Source organism: Mirounga leonina, unplaced genomic scaffold, assembly GCF_011800145.1.
Source record: "Mirounga leonina isolate KUSES-001 unplaced genomic scaffold, KU_Mleo_1.0 Mir_175, whole genome shotgun sequence".
In the NCBI taxonomy this organism is placed as follows: domain Eukaryota; kingdom Metazoa; phylum Chordata; class Mammalia; order Carnivora; family Phocidae; genus Mirounga; species Mirounga leonina.
Genome location: NW_023270453.1, coordinates 33,176,067 through 33,198,925, shown reverse-complemented (window position 1 = coordinate 33,198,925; position 22,859 = coordinate 33,176,067). Strand labels below are relative to the sequence as shown.

General features: G+C 41.6%; 1 protein-coding gene and 1 non-coding gene across 2 annotated transcripts in view; both read left to right on the top strand.

The window, feature by feature from the left end:
- The first annotated feature begins 400 nt into the window (after positions 1-400).
- Positions 401-22,859, top strand: part of PDXDC1 (pyridoxal dependent decarboxylase domain containing 1) — a 50,310-nt gene continuing 27,851 nt past the window's right edge. Inside the window, exons 1-6 of the mRNA XM_035022321.1 lie at positions 401-577; positions 15,505-15,578; positions 16,117-16,179; positions 18,104-18,184; positions 20,163-20,309; positions 21,309-21,498. Of these exons, the coding sequence (XP_034878212.1) occupies positions 557-577; positions 15,505-15,578; positions 16,117-16,179; positions 18,104-18,184; positions 20,163-20,309; positions 21,309-21,498 (576 nt within the window). The 5' untranslated portion in view covers positions 401-556. The remainder of the gene's footprint in view (positions 578-15,504; positions 15,579-16,116; positions 16,180-18,103; positions 18,185-20,162; positions 20,310-21,308; positions 21,499-22,859) is intronic.
- Positions 18,707-18,775, top strand: LOC118022032. Its single transcript, XR_004682364.1, has one exon. It is a non-coding gene; the product is annotated as a small nucleolar RNA SNORD45 (small nucleolar RNA).

Genomic DNA, 22,859 nt, shown 5'->3' with positions numbered 1-22,859 from the left:
CCTAGTAAACTGCCGACCCTGCGCATGCGCGGGGGAGCTCGCCAGCCCCGCCCTCCCGTGGTGCATGGCCTGTTCCATTCCTGAGGGATGTTGACCGTGGGGGAAACTTGGAAGCTTAGGCCCGGAACTACAGGCGCGTCGCGAGCATTTCCAGCCTCTCAGCGCAGGAGTGGTCACTTGCGGTTATTATAGGTCTACCCCGACGCCTGCGACGGGCTTCTGGAAGTTTGGAGGGCTCCGCCGTGTCTCGCCCCCCTCACCTGGGAACGTTAGGGCTGGCCGGCGTGAAGGCCAGGTACGGAAGCCCGGAGGGCCCCGCCCGCCCCGAGGGGCCCCGCCCCCGCCCCGCCCCCGCCCCGCCCCGCCTCGCCTCCCCGAGACCCGCAGATTGCCCACCCCGCGGCGACGCCGGGCAGCTCCTCCTCGTCTCCGCCCCGCCGGCCGCGGCCGCGGGGGACGTCAGCGCTGCCAGCGTGGAAACCACGGCGGGCCGCGGGAGGCGGAAGTAGCGCCGGCACCGCGGAGCCTCCATCGGGCTCCGCCGGCCGCCTCAGCCATGGACGCGTCCCTGGAGAAGGTCCGTACTCGGGCTGGGGGGCGGCGCTGCGGCCCGGGGGCCACCCGGCTCCGGGGCGACTGTTTCCCGGTCGCGAGCTGCCATTGTGACCGGGGAGGGGCCCGGGGGCTAACTGGCCGCGCCTGAGGAGGCCTGGCCGCGAGGGCGTCCGGCCGGGCGCTCGCGGCTGAGGCCTGGTCACGTCACGGGGCCGGGAGTCCCTCGGGTCCCCGTGGGCCGGGAGGGGCCGGGCCGCTTCTGCCCGGAGCCCAGTGCGGGGGCCGCGGGGCCGGCCTTGGGGCCTGCCCGAGCTCGGCTCACCCTTTCGGATGACAGAGCTAGCCACTTACAGCCCCAGAAGAGCCTGGACAGAAGCCCCGGTGGTTTCGGAGCCAACTGCAAGCCTGTAGGTTTTCTGTGGTCTCCAAGTTAGGGGGAAAACAATGTTGAAGCAGTGGTTTTCCAACTTCGGCATGAATAGGAATCACCTGGGGCCCTTGGTAAACACCTCGGTTTTCGGCCGTCGGGTCGGACCCTCATGGGGGCGGGACGGGGATCTGCCTGTTTAACAAGTTCCCCCACGTGATTCTGGTGCTGTAGTTTGTGAACACCCGTGAAGGACCCCCCGCCGCCCCCCGAGATCAAGAAGGGATGGGTCTTCTGTAGATGGTGAATTGCGTTTTGGGGGTTGCTGCTACTCCACAGCTTGTGGCTCCCTCTTTCCGTGGGGTGGGGGGGGGGATCCGAAATCCCCTGATAGCCTCGCTTTCATCTAGTTGGCTTTGGGGAAGCAGCCCCGGGGTGTCCCTGGCTGACTACTCTGGCAAGGGGAATGGATTCTAATTGTCCCGGATTTAGGGCTCGTAAGTGAGAACCAGTGTTTGGATCCCTTTATGGATACCAGTCTTCAGAACCTGGCATTCTGCCTTCCCTCCCAGGTTCTTCCTCTTCAAGCTTGGGAGTCTGCTCGCGCAGACCCAGGTTGTTGTTGGTTTTTTGTTTGTTTTTGTTGTTTTTTTGTGCATGCAGAATTCGGGAGCAATGTTAGTGTTTTGAGATTGCCTTGTTTTGGTTTTGAACTGGCAGAAATGACATACTTTGTCATGTTTTTTCCCCCCTTCGGTGTGGTAGCTGCTGTAGATTGGTTCCCTTGTCACTGGAAAGTTGAAGGGAGTAATTGTACCAGTTCAGCCAGATATCTTCATGTGCACGCAGTGGTATAGCTTACACGTCAGGTTTCTCATAAATTGGGCGGAAGGCAGTCAAGAAAAGAAACTGTTTTTAATGTTATATGTTTTGCTGGCTAGGAATGAAGTCTTCCCAGGCTTTTAATTAGTACACGGTGTCTACCTTGTGGTACTTTTGAGTTACAGGCTGGGTCAGTGATTCTCAGCCACGGTTGCAGTTTTGTTCCCTAGGGGACATTTGGCAACTTGTTTGGAGACCTTTTTGATTGTCACAACGGGGGGGGGGGTGTACGAAGGTGCTGCTGGCACCTAGTGGGTAGAGGCCAAGGATGCTGCTAAACATCCCACCTTGCACAGGAGAGCCTCCATACCAGAGAATATCTGCTTAAAATGTTAGTCGTGCTGAGGCTGAGAATCCTGGTCTAGATCATATGTGTGATGCCAATAGTTGAATATAAAATGACGCTAAGATTGCCCCTTCAGTGTTGTTTCCTGTCCAGTTTCATAAGACAGGATGGGCTTTGTGTCTTTTCAGTTAGAAACCTAAAGAACTGGCGTGATCTTTCCTCCAAGAATATTTTTTTATAGGCAAATCTGCAAAAACAGAGTGGGTTGGAATCCCACTTTAAATATTACTTTTCTGGCATTTAATTAGTCAATTATACTGGTTTCTCCCTATAAATGTTAATTGATGATAAAAGATCGTAAACTCTAAATGAAGATCTGAAGAGGTACTGAAACTCCAGAGTGCTTAAGACTGGAACATTCACAAAAATGGCAGTGATCTTTGAGGAATTCAGAATGTGTGGGCTGGAAGTTTCCGCCTTAGGCCAGTGTGGAAATTCTGAATGTAAGTTTTTCAGGACTAAGACTGTGTCTTATTTTTGTATTCCCTGTAGCAGTAGAGGGCCTCACATGTAGTGAACAATTTCTGTTGGTGCGAAGTGGGCAGAAAAGGAAAAGAATTGCTATAATATGAATGTTGAGGATTTCATGTTCTGAAAAATAGTTTGAATCAAAGTAAAAACATTGAATTGTGTCCATTATTCCTGTTTCTTTGAGGAATAGGCTCCTCTGGGCTAAATTCTACATTGCAAATATAAACTATTGGAGCAGTTCTCAATGCTCCCATTTAAACCGATCCTTGCATAATTTATACTGGCTACAGAAACCACAATGTTATTTGATTCCCATCCTCTAACTTCAAGCAGTCGCTCTCTCTAAAATGTAGTAGTCCATCATCATTTAGTAGAATCAGTTAGTACATTTCCTTTGGTCCAAATATAATCCTGTACTCTTGCTTTTTCTTTAGATAATATGTAGATGGGAGACCTGTGATGACAGAGCCGTTTTCTTTGGTTACTTTTCTTTCACAGTACTATCCATTGTATCTGAACTTAGTGAGGTCTCAAGAAACCAAGACAGGTCAATTGAAGGGGCAGGGCATTCAAACTGGAAGAGTAGTTGTAGGAGCCGCAGCCCCTCAGTACTCTATGTCCAGCTCATAAGGAACAAGGCCCTATCGCATAGTCTCACAATGTTTACTTACGTTAATAATCAAGTTTTAAAAATGCCACAGGAAGTAATTACTCTGCTTCAGATCTTAATAAGTTAACAAACAAAATATACACTTAATAAGTTAACAAACAAACAAAAATATACACTTTTCAGTAAAAACCTGCTACTTTAAACTTTTACAACAGTCCAGACCTTTTCCTGTTGCTTGGAAAAGCTCATTCTTCCTGGGTATTACATTTCGACAAAGTGTATTGCAATTTATTTGCATTTACTTTAGTTCCAACCTTGAGTAAACTTAAACTCAGCCCTCTTGGCATTCTGGGCTGGATAATGCTCTTGTGAGAAGCTGTCCTGTGCATTGTAGAATGTTGAGCAGCATCCCTGGCCTCTCCCAGTAGCATTTCTGAACCAAAGTCATCAAATGAAGAAATTGTTCCCTGGGGGTTGGGGAAACTGCCTCTGGTTGAGACCCACAGACTTAAGGAATCTGTAGCTGCGTGTTCGGTATGGTAGCTGCTGGCCCCATTTGGCTACTTAAATTTAGATTAGTTAAAATTAAGTAAAATCTAAAACTCAGTTTCTCATTGGGCACATTTCAAGTGCTCCACAGTCATGGTGTGGCTTGTGGCTGCACTACCCGACAGTGCAGATGGAGAACGTTTCCATGTTGGGCAGCACTATAGAGTGGGGCTCGTTTGTTTTATATTTAATTCTTGTCTCTACAAGAGGCAACTTTGACTCTGCTTCTGATCGAAATAATTGCAACCCTACCCATTATTTTTTCTTGTACTCTTTCTGAGCGAAGTCCCTCCCCGCCCTTTGGACCTGATTTTGGAAAATTCCTTCATCCTTACAAGGAGCAATAGGAGCATGACTGGAACATTCCTGATTATTACTGACGAAGACTACCAGAATTTCAATTCCTGTTTTTTATTTTAAAAGCTCACGAAAGGAACACCTATTAGACATGTTTGAAAAAAAATAACCATTTTCTGTGGTCTGACTTTGTAGATCTTACATAGAAAAGGGAACGGGAATGATAGCCTGTAATTTTAGCATTCATTTAAAGCTGATCCCTATATCATCATAAAGTAAGGGTTTTGCATATGGGTGCGTGGTGGCTGAAGTGGTAAATGATTATCAAATGCTGGGTGTCTGGGAAAACGTACAAAATTCCTGATCCTAAAAATTTATGGCCTCGGTGATTTTTGATTTATTCAAGATTGCAGAGGCAGTCAGTGACAGAGCTGTTGATGATCCCCAGTCCAGTGCGTGTTCCACCATATCTAGGATTATGAGTTAAAATTATAGAGAGGAGTTGCCTGAGTTTAAGGTCAGCTGTTTTCACCTAAAGCAGTAGCCTGCTTTGATTTATAGTTTTTATTGAAAGCCAGCTATGGTCAGAGCCAAGTGCTGAGAGAAACACGAGGTGAATTAGACCTGATCTTTGCAGGAGGTTATGTTCTGGTAGGGGCATACATGTTTAGACAAATCCTTGTATAGCAAGGTGGGGTAAAAAGTATTAAGGAAAAAATGGGGAATGCATGGAATTGAGTAACCAGGAAAGATTTTTGTAGAGATTCTTTGGGTGGAATGTCAGAATCGTGTCTTTTCTAGAGTTTTTTAAAAACGTAAATGAAGTGTAAATGCTTACTTTATAATATGTTTGTGCCTCATATTAATTGCTGGTAGAACATAAGGGAAAGGAAACCTGTTTCACATTTTGAAGTTAAATTAGGTATAAAAAATATTTCTCTAATCACTTTGAAAATATCCAAAATCTAGCATACATCTATTTTTTCCAAGCAATATTCAAAATGAAAATATTCATTATTTTTAATTTTTTTGTTTGTTTTGATTTCTGTTACTGCAGTTGTTTTTTGCTTTATTAAATGCTAAGTATTTAGTTGCCTTAAAGTTGGATCGTCCTTGAGTTCTAGCCTGGGACCCTGTCCACTTTTTATTTCTGTGGAAAATGCATTCTCAGTTTAAAAGGACTGAGGGAGGAGTACACTTTTCTCATATAACCCTTCTTCCTGTATGCGGGAAAGCAGAAACAGCCCTCACTTTAAAATGCAACTCCACGGGGTGCCTGGGTGGCTCAGTTGGGTTGAGTGTCTGACTCGATTTCAGCTCAGGTCTCGATCTCAGGGTCGTGAGTTCAAGCCCCATGTTGGGCTCCATGCTGGGCATGGAGCTTACTTAAAAAATAAAATAAAATGCAACTCCATGACATTGAACATTTAGCTGTAGTGATCTCAGGATCCTAGTAAGACTGACTGACTTATAAGACTGGACATTGTGTTAGAATCCTATTAAGTTGTGGGTTTTGTGCATTAAAAAAGGTTGAATGTAGGCAGTTTCACACAGCTCAGCCCTAAAGGTCTGAAGATGCATAGATAACACACAAAGGCCTCAGAATCAATGGGTTCCTTTCCTCAGAAAGATAAGGCTAGCAGCGTTAGTCCTATGGAGTTCCAGTTCAGTATGGGATAGAGTGATATTGGTGAGGATAATGGATATCTTTATCTTTCTGATTCCATCCCCAGCAAGTCCTAGGAAGCACTCCCTATAAGAACCACATCTCAGGGTGCCTGGGTGGCTCAGTTGGTTAAGCGACTGCCTTCGGCTCAGGTCATGATCCTGGAGACCCGGGATCGAGTCCCGCATCGGGCTCCCTGGTCGGCAGGGAGTCTGCTTCTGCCTCTGACCCTCCTCCCCCTCATGCTCTCTGTGTCTCATTCTCTCTGTCTCAAATAAATAAATAAAATCTTAAAAAAAAAAAAAAAAAACCACATCTCAATGAAAGACTTCTATTTTCAAGTGACGATAGCATGCTTTTCTGTAGGCAATTTTTTTGTGTTCCAGAATAAGTGTGTGATTCCAGATGAACTAGTAAACGTCTTAGAAATAGAGCTTGCCTGGTGTGTGGTACTTTTCCATCTGTGTAGTTGTTGGGAAGCATCTATTCATGATATATATAAAGCCTGAATAAATTGATTCTCCAGAGGAGTGGTCTCTAGGAATACATTTGTTGAAACTTAGACTTGGATCCCTAGCCTTCCCAACACATATCTTAAGGAGAGTGATTTGAATGCCCCCCCCCTTTATTTTTAACCCTCTGCATGCTTCTGTGACAGGTTTGATCTGATGTAGCTAACTGCTGCCTCCTTCTACCAGATTCTTCTCTGCCGTCTATTTTTGCCTCTTCTTTTCCCCATATGTTCTTTTTTGCCTCTCCTCTTGATGAATTGGTAAGATTAAATACTAATGCCCTATGCAAGATTTGAATATCCCTCTTCACCTGGGAATATTAAGCTACTTAATGAGCCAGGGATTACAGTATGTTTTCATGTTCTCAAAGACACACTCAAGCATAAGATTTCCAAGAGTGTCCAGTTCTTAGAAGACACAGACAGTAGTGCCTAGTTCTTAATGAAAAACTTTTCTGTTGAAATGAGGCAAAGTATTTACAAATGTAGAAATTGAGAGTCCAAAAAGGCAGGCCAGGTTTGCAAGACACTATATCAACTTCCCAGAGAATCGCTGTCAAAAATGTTCTCTTGTCCTTGACCGGAAAGGAACAGCTGTGTTCGTGGAGCCGCAGCTGCTGTGTGCTTGGTGCTTCTCAGAGATGTGTAGTATTGGGGGTATTTGTTGAACTAGTGCTAGATAGCAGGCACTATCAATGTTTTCACTGGGGAGAAAAAGTAATGATTTTGAGAGAGTTGATAGTTTCATGATATCTCCGGGATTCACCTTGGTTAGAAAGATGTGAAAGGCCACAGAAGCTGGTATGTTAGAATCACAGGATTTTGGAGCGCTTAGGTGGCTCGGTCGGTTAAGCAGCTGCCTTTGGCTCAGGTCATGATCCTGGAGTCCCAGGATCGAGTCCGAGTTGGGCTTCCTGCTCAGTGGGGAGTCTGCTTCTTTGCCCCTCCCCTGGCTCTTGCTTTCTCTCTCTCTCTTTCTCGCTTGCTCTCAAAAATAAATCTTAAAAAAAAAACAAAACAGGATTTTAGAGCTTTTTCTGATTGATCGATTGAAGAAAGGTGGTGATTTTTTTTTTAAAGATTTTTGTTTATTTGAGAGAGCAAGAGAGAGCACCAGCGGGGTGGGGGGGGGGGCCGAGGGAGAGGGAGAAGCAGACTCCCCGCAGAGCAGGGAGCCTGATGTGGGGCTCTATCCCAGGACCCCAGAATCATGACCCGAGCCGAAGGCAGATGCTTAACTGACTGAGCCACTCAGGCGCTCAGGTGGTGATTTTTTCTTTTAACATGTCTAACGCATATGTTGTAAACTAGCATTTGATGACAACCCAGTCTTCTCTCCAATATGAGCAGCTTGTATTCTCACATGCTTTAGTTTTTCTTTGTTAATAGTCCTACAACCCCCCAATTATGAACATTCCTCCCCTGAAAAAGTTTATAGAAACTACAGTATCATTTACTTCTATTGATGAATGTTGTGATTTTTGTATTTTCGGCTTCCTTTTTCCCTTTCGTCTGGGGGCTGCTTGTCTTTAAAGGGTTAGCTCTGTGTTTCCCAAATAGCAGTTATTCATATACCATCTTTGAATTTTGTCACATCAGTGTACCATTTGCACTATTATTTGCTTAATATTTCTTCTGAATTGATTTTAAATCAGTTCACCCACCTTTTTAAAATTGAGGGACAATTTATGTGTAATAAAAATACCCACTTTAATGATACAGTTTGAGTTTTGGCAGTTAAATACAGACCTATAACCACCAGCATGATCAAGATATGGAACATTTGCATCTCCCTTAAAAGTTCCCTTGTGCCTCTTTCAGTGGATCCCAAATATGCTTTCTGTTCCTATAATCTGCCCCCCCTTTTTAACTTAGATTTTGCTAAACAATAATGTCTATGAATTCAGGGTTTGAGGTGTTATTTTTTTCCCTAATTCATGTGAAAGTATGATTTTATGAATATATGATTTTTGTTGTCACACTTGGTTCAACTAAAGAAAATATACAAGAGCTTGATTAAGCATGCTTGAAAGCGGAGAACATTTTAAAAGTAACTATAGGGGCGCCTGGGTGGCTCAGTTGGTTAAGCGACTGCCTTCAGCGCAGGTCATGATCCTGGAGTCCCTGGATCGAGTCCCGCATCGGGCTCCCTGCTCAGCAAGGAGCCTGCTTCTCCCTCTAACCCTCCCCCCTCTCATGTACTCTCTCTCTCGTTCTCACTCTCTCAAATAAATAAATAAATCTTTAAAAGTAACTATAGGGCAACAGTTACCAAATTTTATGCCCTAAGATTCTTTTCCTACTGCAGTTTCCACTTTTGAAAGGTTCTCATAGGGCGCTTGGGTGGCTCAGTCGTTAAGCATCTGCCTTTGGCTCAGGTCATGGTCCCTGGGTCCTGGGATCGAGTCCCGCATCAGGCTCCCTGCTCCACGGGAAGCCTGCTTCTCCCTCTCACTCCCCCTGCTTGTGTTCCCTCTCTCGCTGTGTCTCTCTCTGTCAAATAAATAAATAAATATCTTTAAAAAAAAAAAGGTTCTTATAAACAACTTCTTGGTAAATAAACTTTATTAACAAATGATTGTATCTGATTGTTAATAATTGCCAACATCCATCCTACAGGTTACATCCTATATATGGGATGTCAAATCAACTTAGCAGGTCGTGACCAGCAGTTTTTAAAAAAATGAAAGAGAACAAAACAATAAATAGGATGTATTCCAAATAAGGGTAGGAATAGTGCCAGTGTGTTACTTTATACTGAATTGATACAATTCTAGCCAAGAGCAAAAATAAATGATTTTTTCCGTTGATCCATGCAGCCCTATTCCAGATAAATTTAGAACTTCCACTAGCTTTTAGAAAACTTGAGAATTACTCCCTGACTTCTTTTCTTGTTTTACTTTGCATTTGACTCTTTTTTCCTCCCAACATTTAAATTGTGAGAACCTTAATTGGTGATGTTTTAACATTACATGTAATATTTCTTCTCCTGATAGTGGCAGGATATTTTACTATTCCATACTGACTGAAAATGATGAAAATCAACTAGTATAAAAATGGCTCTTAAATGTTTATAAAATGACGAACAGTGGAGCTTGTTTTACAAAATGAGCTGTTTCAGTTCTGTGACAATTACCGTACAAACAATTGAATGGTTCTTCTTAGCCTTGAAATTGCATTAAGCCATACCACTCATCTTTGTTAGATATAATTGAAGCAAAAATACTGAATCCACTTCATTACACAGCAGAATCAGCCATAACTGAAGTATAATTTATAAATTTACAATCTAATGACTAACAGTCTAATAGCTGTCTCTGAATCCTCAGTAATGAGCATATAGTGGTTTCGAGATTAGGTACACACACACTGTAAATGTTTGTTGCACTGTTTTGGTTAGTTTTTTAACAGTATGATTGCTGCAAACCTCTTTAAGCCTTAGGGACCCAAGGTGAGCATGGGCCATGGATGTCCGGCTCAGGAGTCTTGAGTTGGCGTCCTGCTCCCTTTCCTAGAAAAGCATCTGAAAACCTCACACTCATAGCTGTTGTCATGGCTTAATTATTAATAGTGCTCTTTCACTCTTGAAAATGTCCTTGTTTTGATAATAAGTTTTTGGTTATCTAATTGACACTGAAATTTTCCCAATAGGGAGAGCTTTCTGATATACTTTTTATCTAGGTGAAAACATTAAGCAAGGATCATCTTTAAAATGAGGCCTGGGGCACCTGGATGGTTCAGTTGGTTAAGCATCCAACTCTTGATCTCAGCTCAGGTCTTGATCTCAGAGTCATGAGTTCAAGTTCTGCCTTGGGCTCCATGCTGGACATGGAACCTACTTTAAAAAAGGTGGGGGGAGGCCTTAGCTCTAATTAAGACTTGAGTACAGGGGCACCTGGGTGGCTCAGTTGGTTGGGCGACTGCCTTCGGCTCAGGTCATGATCCTGGAGTCCCGGGATCGAGTCCCGCGTCGGGCTCCCTGCTCGGCAAGGAGTCTGCTTCTCCCTCTGACCCTCCCCCTTCTCATATGCTCTCTCTCTCTCTCATTCTCTCTCTCATAAATAAATAAAATCTTTAAAAAAAAAAAAAAAGACTTGAGTACAGGGCTTTTTCAAAGTGAGAGTTGCTTTGTTTACTTATTTGATAAAATTGAAAAGCAGTATTGCCTAGGGTTAAGAGCACTAGTTTTAGGGTAGCACAGGCTTTATTTTAAATTCTGGCCCTACACCCCAATGTTTATAGCAGCAATGTCCACAGTAGTCAAACTACAGAAAGAGCCTAGATGTCCATCAACTGATGAATGGATAAAGAAGATGTGGTATATGTATATACAATGGAATACTACTCAGCCATCAAAAAATGAAATCTTGCCATTTGCAAAGACATGGATGGAACCTAGAGGGTATTATGCTAAGCGAAATAAGTCAATCAGAAAGACAAGTATCATATCTCACTCATATGTGGAATATAAGAAACAGAGGATCATAGGGGAAGGGAGGGAAAAATAAAACAAGATGAAGTCAGAGAGGGAGACAAACCATAAGAGACTCTTAATCATAGGAAACAGTTGCTGGAGCAGAGGGAGGTGGGGGGATGGGGTATCTGGGTGATGGACAGTAAAGAGGGCACGTGATGTAATGAGCACTGGGTATTATATAAAAGACTGATGAATCACTGAACTCTACTTCTGAAACTAATAATACACTATGTTAATTAATTGAATTTAAATTAAAAAAAATAAATTCTGACCCTAAAGCATAATAACTGCCTTTGGGTTAGTCAGGAAGTAATGCATATAAAAGTGTTACTTGGCCTAATGCCTGGAATATAGTAAGCAGTCCAGTAACTATTAGTAATTATTAAGGGTCACAAATCTCAGTGAGCCCTTTTTCTGTGCTAGATCCTGTGCTTGGTGCTAAGGAATTAAAAAAATGATAGGATGATCTTCCTAGGAACCTAGCACAGAATACTGTTTCTTCCCCCTCAAAATCTTAAAACAATCTTAATCTAAGTATTGAATAATAGATACCTTTTTTTTAAACAGTCTACTTTTATTTTTTTACTTGTTTTTTTTAAAGATTTTATTTGTTAGCACGAGCACACAAGCAGGGGGAGTGGCAGGCAGAGGGAGAGGGAAAAGCAGGCTCCCTGCTGAGCAAGGAGCCTGATGTGGGACTCAATCCCAGGACCCTGGAATCATGACCTGAGCTGAAGGCAGGCGCGTAACTGAGCCACCCAGGTGTCCCCTGAGTAATAGATATCTTTATACAAATTTAATTTTTCATTCATTTAGATTTGTGTCTGGCTGTTGCCCTGCTGTTGTTTATTACATTTACCACACAACTGCCTTTGTCTGGCACTGTAACAGGTACTGAGGGTAAGAAATGTGAATTAGATAATCACGGCTGCCCTCACTAGAAGCCTGTGGAGGCATGGTTTTTAGCTTTAAGGAACCGATAAACAAATGTGCATTTTTCTCAGAGCGTTCCTTGACAGAATGTAGTATTATCCTGCAGCTGGATAACATTTTATATTTTGGATTTACCCAATTAACACAAGAAGCCCTTGAAGGATGTGTGGCATTGGAGACCCATCATATTCACATTTAATTTACTGAAAGTTAACTGTAAGTGTGATTTTCCCTAGCCACCCACTTTCCGCCACCTCCTCCACCCTTGACTTCACTTCCTGAAAGAGAGGAGGAGCTAGAGCAATTTAAATGTAAGCCATTCGTTTCACTGAGCATGTGCTCTGTACAGAGAGACTCCCATGTGGGAACTCGAAGCTCCGTTTTCCACCTGCCTTTCACAGTGTAAGCGTCTTGCCATCACATGTGAATTCTGGTGTTTAAAAATAAGTATTGTTCATAAGAAGTGAGTTGTAAACTAAGTCAATTTTGTGTACTCTCAACTGAAACACTGTGTTCCAGTCCTATAGGAAACGTTAACTGTGTTGCACTTAGAGCCAGTAGGTTGATGCCCATTATGCTGTGCCTTCCTAAGGGGTTTCAGAGGTAACATGACAGCCCAAGAATCCGGCTGATTTGAGACCCCTAGTCCTACAAAAACAGTCAAAATTAGTAGGAGTCTGAATTACTGCCATCAGGAAGCTTATAATCTAATTGGAGAGAATATACTAGAAAGATCATCTCAAACAATTCACGTTAAAGGATATTGAGGAATCATAAGGATAAATGGCAGTTGCATATTAGAATGGCCCCAGTTTCATGTATTCTGTTCCGTTGCCCCCATAAATAACAATTCTTTTTTATCAGGCAGCGGGTCCAGATTCTTTCGTTTAGCAAAACGGTATTGATATCTTTAAAGAAAATACAAGAGAATGAAATGGTTTTATCCATCAAAGTTTCTTGGAAGTATCGAATTGTGATTTAATAGCTAGAGAGATAAAAGGCAGAAGGACATTTCAGACAGGGCAAGTGTTAAAGGCATGAAACATGGAAGTATGGTTGATCAAGCAGAACTGTTTATCTTTTCAGTTGGCCAGGTGATTGGGAACACCCTGGAGGGTCACAGGGGATGAGGATAATAAGGAACATGACCAGTAGACTGAGGAGTTCAGATACATTCTCTTGGCCATTATCTGTTCCTCACCCTACTCATAATCATTAACTTAGAACACAGAGACCATTTGAGATTGCTTTGTAACCCATCTCATGTTACATTTAAATTGTTAATTTTATTGGAAACACCAGTTTTAAAATAATTTTTCTATCTTGTAAAATCATATTGGACATGGCTATGCAGTTATTTTGTAATCCGTTTCGGGAGTCTGTGTCATGTAATAGGTCAGAAACAGGAGTCAGGAAACCAGGGTTCTGGCACTGCTCTGTCACCTAATAGCTTTGTGACCTTAGGCAGTCACTTTACCTCTCTGAGTTTCTTCACTTCTCAAATGGTACACCACAGGTTTACATGCTATACTTCCTTTTTTCTTCTTCTTTTCAGTAATTTCTTCTACAAGTGAAAGTTAAAACTCTTGTTGTTATAAAACAGATCTGATCTCCTTAATGGGGGGCAGGGAGCTAAAAGCCCCAGCTGCCTACCCAATCCCACTTCCCCAAAGTTCTTCCTGGGAGTATTAAGACTCAGAAGAACACAAGTGGAAAATCCCTGGACTAGATCCCTAAAGTTAACATTTTTCCATACTTACGTGGATAAACTGAGTAGCATTTCTTAAAAACAGTTTTGAGGAGAGGGGTGCCTGGGTGGCTCTGTCAGTTAAGTACCCAACTCTTGATTTTGGCTCAGGTCATTATCTCAGCGTTGTGAGATTGAGCCCGGTGTCAGGCTCTGCACTGGGCATGAAGCCTGCTCAAGATTCTCTCTTCTTGGGGCGCATGAGTGGCTCAGTCGTTAAGCGTCTGCCTTCGGCTCAGGTCATGATCCCAGGGTCCTGGGATCGAGCCCCGCATCGGGCTCCCTGCTCCACGGGAAGCCTGCTTCTCCCTCTCCCACTCCCCCTGCTTGTGTTCCCTCTCTCGCTGTGTCTCTCTCTGTCAAGTAAATTAAAAGAAAAAAATTCTCTCCTCGTCTCCTCTTTTAAAAAAAATTTTTTTTGAGGATATACTGCAGTACTAACTGTAATACAATCCATTGTACAGTTAATAAGATTAGGTACAGTAAGCAGTCTGAAGGGAAAAGAGCATAAATACACTTGAAGAGTAAGAGGGGAACAAAAGAAAGTCTCCGTAACTATCTATAACCCAACTTGTATGGAGACTCGGGACAACCAGATTGTCTGCCTTAAGACTGCTAAGGAGATTAAGAAGAAGGAAAGGAAAATGAGTTTGTGTGTTTAATTTTGTAAGATTTTTTAAATTTTTGTCTTATTTATCTTTTGAATGGGAGCTAGAAGTACACTTGGTACTAAAATCCGAAAAGAACAAAAAGATGTGAGTTGAAAAGACTCCCTCTCATCTGATGCCCATCCTTCCAGTTCCCTTCTCTGGAGGCAGTCACCATGACCAGCTGTATAAGCTTCCAGAGTTTATGGAATCACTTCCAGATTTATGAGGATATTAGTTTCCTTTGGCTACTGTGACAAATGAGCACAAACTAGGTGCCTTAGGACAACAGAAATGTATTTTCCCACAGTTCTGGAGGCTAGTAGTTTGAAATCTGTATCACTGTCAAGGTGTTGGCAGGGCTGAACTCCCTCCAGAGGTTCTAGGGGAGAGTCCCTTCCTTTCTTGTGCCAGTTTATGTTGCCTGCCAGCACTCATTCCTTGGTTTGCGGCCCCATCACTCCAATTTTTGAGACCAAATCTCCTTCTGCTCTGTCTTCACATAGCCTTCTCGTGTGTGTGTGTGTGTGTACTCTCCTACTTCTCTCTTACCTGGATGCATGTGACTGCATTTAGAGCTCACCTGGACAATTCAGGGTAACCTCACCATCTCTAGATCTTTAACTTACTCGCATCTGCAAGGACTTTGCCATATAAGGTAACATTCACAAGTTCCAGGGTATTGTGATGTAATTATCTTTTGGGAGGCCATTTTTCAGCCTACTACAGCAATAAAACAAATAGCATACTATACATACTTTTCTGAACCTTGCTTCTAAGAGTGTAAAACTGGCATAATCTAACATTAATTCAAGACTGGTTAAATGATGAAATATCCATAGAGTGGAATATGGTGTTACCACTCACTACAAATGAAGTGGATATATACTGACATGGAACCATATTCACTATATAGTAGAAAAATGCAAGTTGCAGGGGTTCATAGGGGTAAGATGTGAGTTTGGAAAGATACATACCAAACTTGTGTGGCTTCCTCTGGGGAGTAGGACTGGTGGACTTTTTTTTACATTACATGTTTGTACTTTGGAATTTTAAAATCAAATGTATTTTAGGGGCTCCTGGATGGGTCAGGTCAGTTAGGCGTCTGACTCTTGGTTTTGGCTCAGGTCATGATACCGGGTCATGAGATTGAGCCCCATGTTGGGCTCCGTACTCAGCAAGGAGTCTGTTGGGATTCTCTCTCGCTCTGCCTCTCCCACCATCTGTGCGTGCGCACTCTATCCCTCTCCCTAGAATAAATAAATAAAATCTTTTAAAAATTTAACGAAAATAGAGAAGCTTTAAAACATGTACTTTATAATAAATCCATGTGTTTTGGAATAAATCCAAAAGAAAATGGACTTCAGTTTAATTTTTCTGGATGAATTACATTGCAGAAGCAATACAGGATTATTGCAATTTAATCTTTTTTGATTTGTTTCCCAGATAGCAGACCCTACATTAGCTGAGATGGGAAAAAACTTGAAAGAGGCCGTGAAGATGCTAGAGGACAGTCAGAGGTGAGCCTGGAACAGCAGTGACCCTATTAAACGTGTTCAGCCTGTTGTGAAGCTGGTGGCACTGGTTTCCTGCTGGTAAAAACACCTCTTGGTTTCACAATGTCACGCTTAGCTTAGCTTCATCTGACTTTAAAGATGGTGTTTGTTTTGGGTAGAAGGTACTTTGTCATTAAAAGATTTTGAAATTGAGGGGCGCAGGACTTTTCTAATTTTCAGTTCTGCCCATTAAGAGTTTCATTTACTTAATATATTGATTTGAATTCTGTAAATACTCCTTGCTGTACGTTTAGGTTATATAGAGCTTCAGCTAACCAGGAAATGGGTTAAAGTGTTGTTTCATGTTCTTTTCCTGAAATTCAAGCTATACCCCAAACTGGGGACTAGGGCCACAGAGATGGGGGAAGAGATGTGATAAATGTGTTTCAAATCCTACATCAGCTACTAAGAGGTTAAAGGCAACATCGTCCCATGTTTGCGTGTTCAAATGTTAGAAATTTGGTAAGATAGAACAAATAGTTTTTTATTTTCTTTAAATTAGAAGAACAGAGGAGGAAAATGGAAAGAAGATATCAGGAGATATTCCGGGGCCACTCCAAGGCAGGTAGGTGGCAATGAAGATACATACTTTTAGTTGGGTATGTGTTATCTTTAAATCGAGATTTTCAAACCATTGTTGATTGATCATTTTAGTTGTGATAAGCACAAAGCAAATTGAGAGTCCTGTGCCATATGTAACATCAGAAAATCGGAATGCCATTGGCTGGTTGGTGATAATGCTGAATCTACCTGCTTCTCCCCCTTTCTCATTCAGGATTTAATTTAATTTCCCATTCAGAATTTAACAACCTCATGACTCAAAAGCGATGCACAAACTTATAATTATATAACTCGACTGTCATACTTAGTTCATCCTTGAAACCTGTAATCTATTCAGACTGCACTTTATGGTGAGAGATACGTTAATTTGATAAGATGTATCATTTTTATAATAGAGTAAAATGAAAGTGTCAACTTCGATCATTTGTACGCAGAGTGATTATTTATTTTGGGGGCAACTAAAGCAAATCTGTCAAGTGTGTATGGTTTAAGCTAGCAGGGAAAATATCAGAAAAAGAAGTAGCCGTGTAACTAAAATGTTCACCGGATGTTAGCACTCAGTCTGGAATTAAAGTCCCAGCCCAGCTTCCCTCAAGCTTACTTTTCCTTTTTTTATAACCAGGAAACTGCACATAGGTAAACAGTACAACTCCCTTCAATTGTTCTTTGACCTGAATGTGAATATATACAAGGTTGCAAAAGAAAAGTGTGGAGGAAGGACCACAGTGTGTCAATAAGTGTCCTATCTAACACACCCAGATGGGCACTCCTGCTTGCCACCTAACCGTGCTGATTTGAAGCCGTTGGTTGTGAAGTGGGTTCTGCAGCTGAAAGCACGAACCAAATCCTATCAGTTCCCTCTTCCCACACTCCGGAAGGGAAAGAAAGGGTTCTACTAATCCCACAGCAGTTTCCCTACAAGAGATACTAGCAGGAGCATCTCTAGTTCTCAGAATAGGAGGCTATTAAAGCCACAGAGCAAGAGTAGTCACACTTAATGCTGACACCAACATCTGAGACCGTGCTTTGCCAGGCATGGTGTTAAACGTGTTTCGTGCACTGATTGTGTCCTCAAAATTCTGTAGTGTAGGGGCTTAGGGAGTTTGAGCAGCTGGCTCAAGGTCACATGACTAGCAGCACTCTCTCCACAGTGTCCAAGGGCCAGAGCCCTTCTCGCATGAAGGGCAGCACCTTGGAGAGGAAGGGCATTGGGGCATTGTTTCGACAGTGCCGCTTTTTCCAAAGAGAACTTTTTATTAGTCATATTCTCATTAATGGAGTGATAATATTTTTATATTACAGTTATTACAAGTTGCCGTTGCTTACTACTTTAGCCATTCGCATTCTTCTAAGTTTTCAACCCCTCACGTAAGAAGCGTTTAATAACATATCTTGGAGAGAAGGAAATCCATTTGCACTCTAAGCAGATCTCCAGTTGCCCTGCTTGGGGAAGAGGTGGTAGAAAACGATGCTTGCATTACATGTTTAAGTCTGTTAGAACAGCCAGACAAGACGACTCCGTGGAAGGAGACTAGTCACACCAGTGGCACTGGAGTATTCTTACTCCTTCTGTGACCTTCCAGCATCTTAAAAAGACTATTTTGGTTCTTTTAACACGCTTATTAAATATTCTCCTTGGATTCAAATGAACAGGTTGAGAAGTAGTGCTGAAGTAATACTGCTGAAATTTTCAGAAATCAATCTCCTGTTTGCATAGAATATTTAATAATTACATGGTTATATGGAAAATTCAGTTAATTTGAGGTTTATTTTTAAAAGATGTTTAGTGTATCTCAAGCACATTCTTATAGCTCCTCACTTAAAAAAAAAAAACAACCCTCATCAAGGCTGGTTTAAGTGAAGGAAATAGAGGGGTGGGGAATGTGTGCTGTTTCCACCTGTCCATCAGCCCTCTTCTTCTTCTGCAGCGGACAAGACATGGTGAGCATCCTCCAGGTAGTCCAGAATCTGATGCACGGAGATGAAGATGAGGAGCCCCAGAGCGCCCGGTAAGGCGGGACGATTGGCAGCCGTTCTTTGAAAGTATATGTGTTCTTGATTTTGATAGTGATTGCATTCTTTTTTTTTTTTAAACGGTGATTACATTCTTACAAGTTGCCAAAACAGAGCTGTGTTTCATTCACAGTTACGTATGATGTTAAAGCAGTGTTCATTTCTTCCTTTTCAGGTAGGTAACATATTGTAGGTAACATATTTTGCAAAAGGAAGACACTCACTGAAACTAAATCCTGTAGTTTCTCTGGCATCATGTCGTAGAGAGGGGCTGGCAGAGGGACCAGAGGATACTGCTGTGTGCTTCATACTTCCGCTTCGGACTGCTAAGAATTGCCACAGCTGAATCTGTTGGTGGCAGGCCACGTTGTCTGTGAATCATCCATTTATTTTTATTCATCTCACTTAGCTATTTATTTAGTTTCATGGTTAATTGTTTTAATTTGGGGGAGACAGAAGTAATCATTCTCCTTTTTCAAATTTCAAAAGATAGAAAACAGTCTACAAAGGCAATTTTCAGTCGGTGATGTGATGGCATATGTTACCTGAACCCAAAATTGATGTGAATTCTAAAATTACGAGGCCTTGGATGAAAAGGGGCATTTCCTTCATACTCTACCCACCCCCCCCCAGCTTGTCCTCCTGTATTCTTCAGAGATCCTTTATGTGTATGTGTTCATAAGCAAAGTCTACCTTCCCTCCAGTATGTAAATACTCTCTATGTTGTTCTGTACCTTGCTTTTTTCATTTAGGTCTAAGAGTTCATCATTTATCAGTATACAAGGAGCTTTCACCTGTAAGAGCTGTTTAGTTTTACTTTGGATGAATGAACCATGTCTCCTGTTCAGGTTTACTGTCACAAACATTGCTGCCGCCAGTAACTCTGTATGTGTGTCATTTATCATACAAGCAAGTGTTTCTGGAGATTAAAGTCTTAAAAGTGGGATTTCTCGGGCGCCTGGGTGGCTCAGTTGGTTGGGCCACTGCCTTCGGCTCAGGTCATGATCCCGGACCCGCATCGGGCTCCCTGCTTAGCAGGGAGTCTGCTTCTCCCTCTGACCCTCCCCTGTCTCATGCTCTCTCATCTCATTCTCTCTCTCAAATAAATAAATAAAATCTTTAAAAAAAAAAAAAAGTGGGATTTCTGAGCCAGATAGTTTGTATATTTGTAATTTTGATAGATATTGCCAAATTTCCTTCCGTGGAATTATGCCAGTTTATAGCCCCACCAGCGGTGCATGACAATATTTCTTTGCCCACACCTTGCCTGCAAGGCTCCTAGCAGACCTAAGGGCTGTTGCCAAGCTGCAAGGTAAGAAATATGTCAGCATAATTTTAGTTTACATTTTTCTTATGAATCACATTAAATGTCTTTTTAATGTGTTTTAAGGCCCGTTTATATTTCCTTTACTATGAACTATATCCTTTGCCCGGTATCCTGTCTCATTTTTTGGTTCTATTCTTACAATTTACATTTACTCTTTATAAGGGAAATTAGTCCTTCCATTTTAATTATGCATAAAACAATACCTGGTTCCCCTTGAATTTGCTGTATTGTTATAAACAGCTGTTCAGTGTGGGGAATTGATCTTCATCTAATGAGTCTCTGAAAAACTTATTTTCTGCCCAGTGTACCTCAGCACTATGCTCCGTAGTTCTTAGGCTGGCATTTAGTTAAAAACAAAAAAAATGAGAGAAAATTATTCACAGTTTTTATATTTAGTAGATATTCAACAAAAATAAGGGTATTTATCTCCTAGGATTTGAATTTTTAAAATCTTTTTGTTCCCTGGATTATCAGTACTTTATATACATAAATTTCTTACATTTATCTGAATTTTTGCCTTCTAGGCCATTAAGTGGATTTCAAGTCTGACAGATTTCTGTGAAAATACTGTGTCTCTAGGTTTTGTTTTATTGCTTTATTTGTATTTTGAATAATGCTCTTTTAATATAATTCATTTTGATTAACAGAATCCAGAATATTGGAGAACAAGGTCATATAGCTTTGCTGGGGCATAGTCTGGGAGCTTATATTTCAACTCTGGACAAAGAGAAGCTTAGAAAACTTATGACCAGGATACTTTCAGACACTACGTTATGGCTATGCAGAATTTTCAGGTAAGGACATATATGAGTTGGCTACAGACTGTTTTCTGCATAGCTGCATAGCATAGCTACCTAAGTTCATGTCTGCTTCTTCCCCTTCCTCTTGAAGGGTTGCTTAATCTCTGAATATCTCAGTTTCCCCATCTGTTAAATGGGGAGAACAATATTTATGTTATGGTATTGTTACGAGGATTAAATGAGCAAAAGAATAAGAGTATGTCAAGAGCCAAGAACATAAGCACATATAGTTTGGATAATGTCAGAGTTACTTGTTTTTAGGATTCCTGCTTGGCATATGTTGATAGAAGATAGAGTAGGAAAATGCTTCAAGTATTTTTAATCAAAATACTAGCTTGTGCTTTAGTAGAAGGGAAATGCTGCCATAAGGAATTTGAGTGTGTGTTATGAAATTGAAATTTGCTTTATGCTGTGATAATGTTGGCATTATTAAGGAATTATAGCAGGTAAGGAAGACATAGGACCAGTGGTATTTTTGTGTTTATGCTGTTACTTTTAAAGAAAAGGAATGTTTGCCTAACCCTGTAAGATTTAACTTGAGAGACTCGCTTTCAGATGTTGGAAAAGAGTATAAGTTTGCCTAACTGTATTGCAAAGGAGAAATTTTCTTCTAATATTCCACCACCTGTAATTGACATTCTCTCTCCTTTTCTAGAAAGCAGACCAAGAAGAGTAATCGGCCCCAGGCAGATAATAGTGAAAGCAAAAGTTAGGCTGCCTAGCATTTTTGACAATTTTATTTACTTTGGATGTTTTAGGGCTGAAATGCTAAGACTGAGCCACCCAGGTACCCTTCCTCTGTTCTTTATAATCTCCAGCTGTAAGGTGTGGTCAGCCATCTAAGATGAGGGTGATCCCTATCTTCCTTTGACTGTTCTAGGTGACAATTTCTAGGTTAAGAAAATAATTAGTTCCAGGATTGTAAGATTAGGATTGTAAAATCAGAGTTAACCAAAGATAAGACCATACTGATATATGGCTGTCTCTTAACAGGTATGAAAATGGCTGCGCTTATTTCCACGAAGAAGAAAGAGAAGGACTTGCAAAGATTTGTAGGCTTGCTATTCATTCTCGTTATGAAGACTTTGTAGTGGATGGTTTCAATGTGTTATATAACAAAAAACCTGTCATATATCTTAGTGCTGCTGCTAGGCCTGGCCTGGGCCAGTACCTTTGTAATCAGGTAATGTGGTATACGGTGGATATTTTAAAGCAATTGTGTTTTGTTCTGTCCTGAAACTTCATAGTATGTAGACCCATTTCTTCAGCTGCAGTTTTTTTCAAATGAAAAGAAATATATGCTTGTTTTGTCATTATCAGAAAATATATAAAGGTATATTAATTTTCAGATATATATGTGTGTGTGAAAAATATATATATATATTAGCGCACGCACATGCAAGCGGGGGTAAAGGGAGAGGGAGAGAGGGAATCTTAAGTAGGCTCCATACTCAGCATGGAGCCTGACATGGGGCTCAGTCCCACAACCCTGAGATCATGACCTAAGCTGAAATCAAGAGTTGGACACTTAACTGACTGAGCCTCCCAGGCACCCTGTGTGTGTGTGTGTGTGTGTGTGTATTTATTTTTTTAGTTGCCCAAAGGCAGCCACAGTCAACGTTTTTTTTCCCCAGACTTTAATCAAAGAGTTTTTACATGGTTATGTCTGGCTTTTTTCACTTAGTGTTATAACAGGTACATACGCTGTATCAACAGTTCCTCCAAGTACAGTTTATTTTTAATATCTTCATAATATTCCTTCAAGTGACAGTATGGTATTTTACTACTGTTTCCCTTTTGGGCAATTAAAATGTTCACATTCTTTTATTTTCTCTGACCATTTTCAGGTAATGCTCTTTGCATAGGATTATTCTGGACATCTTTGTGTGTAAAGCTTTTTCTATATTTAGAAAATACTTTCTAGATTATATTATATAGATTTTCAGAATCTATCTAGAATTGGTAGATCAAAGAACATTACCATTTTTGAATTTCATGGTACATGTAGCCCAATTAGGGGGCTACAAAAAAATGTTCAGCCTCTTGGCCAACATTGTTTTAAAACCCATAGGATTGGAGGGTTTGTCTTTTGTAAGATGGAGGAATCCTGGGGTGATACATGGGGGAAACTCTGGGACCTAAGTTGATTATGAGCTGTGGTCACTGGTGGCAAGAAGGTTTGTCCTCTTTTTTTGTTGTTGTTTTTTTTTTAAGATTTTACTTATTTATGAGAGAGAGCAGGGGGAGGAGCAGAGGGAGAGGAACAACTGACTCCATGCTGAGCGCGGAGCCCAACACGGGGCTCGATCTCACAACCCTGAGATCATGACCCGAGCTGAAACCAAGAGTCAGATACTTAATTGACTGAGCCACCAGGCACCCCTTATATCCTCTTTTTGAGTGTGTATAGAATGAGCAGATTTATAATATCCTTACAGGAACCTGGAACAAATTACTTCCTGAATATCTATTACAGGCCAGGTTCTTATGGACCCAAAGTTGTCTTGGACAGCAATCCAATCTTCAAACTCCGTATGGGGGTGG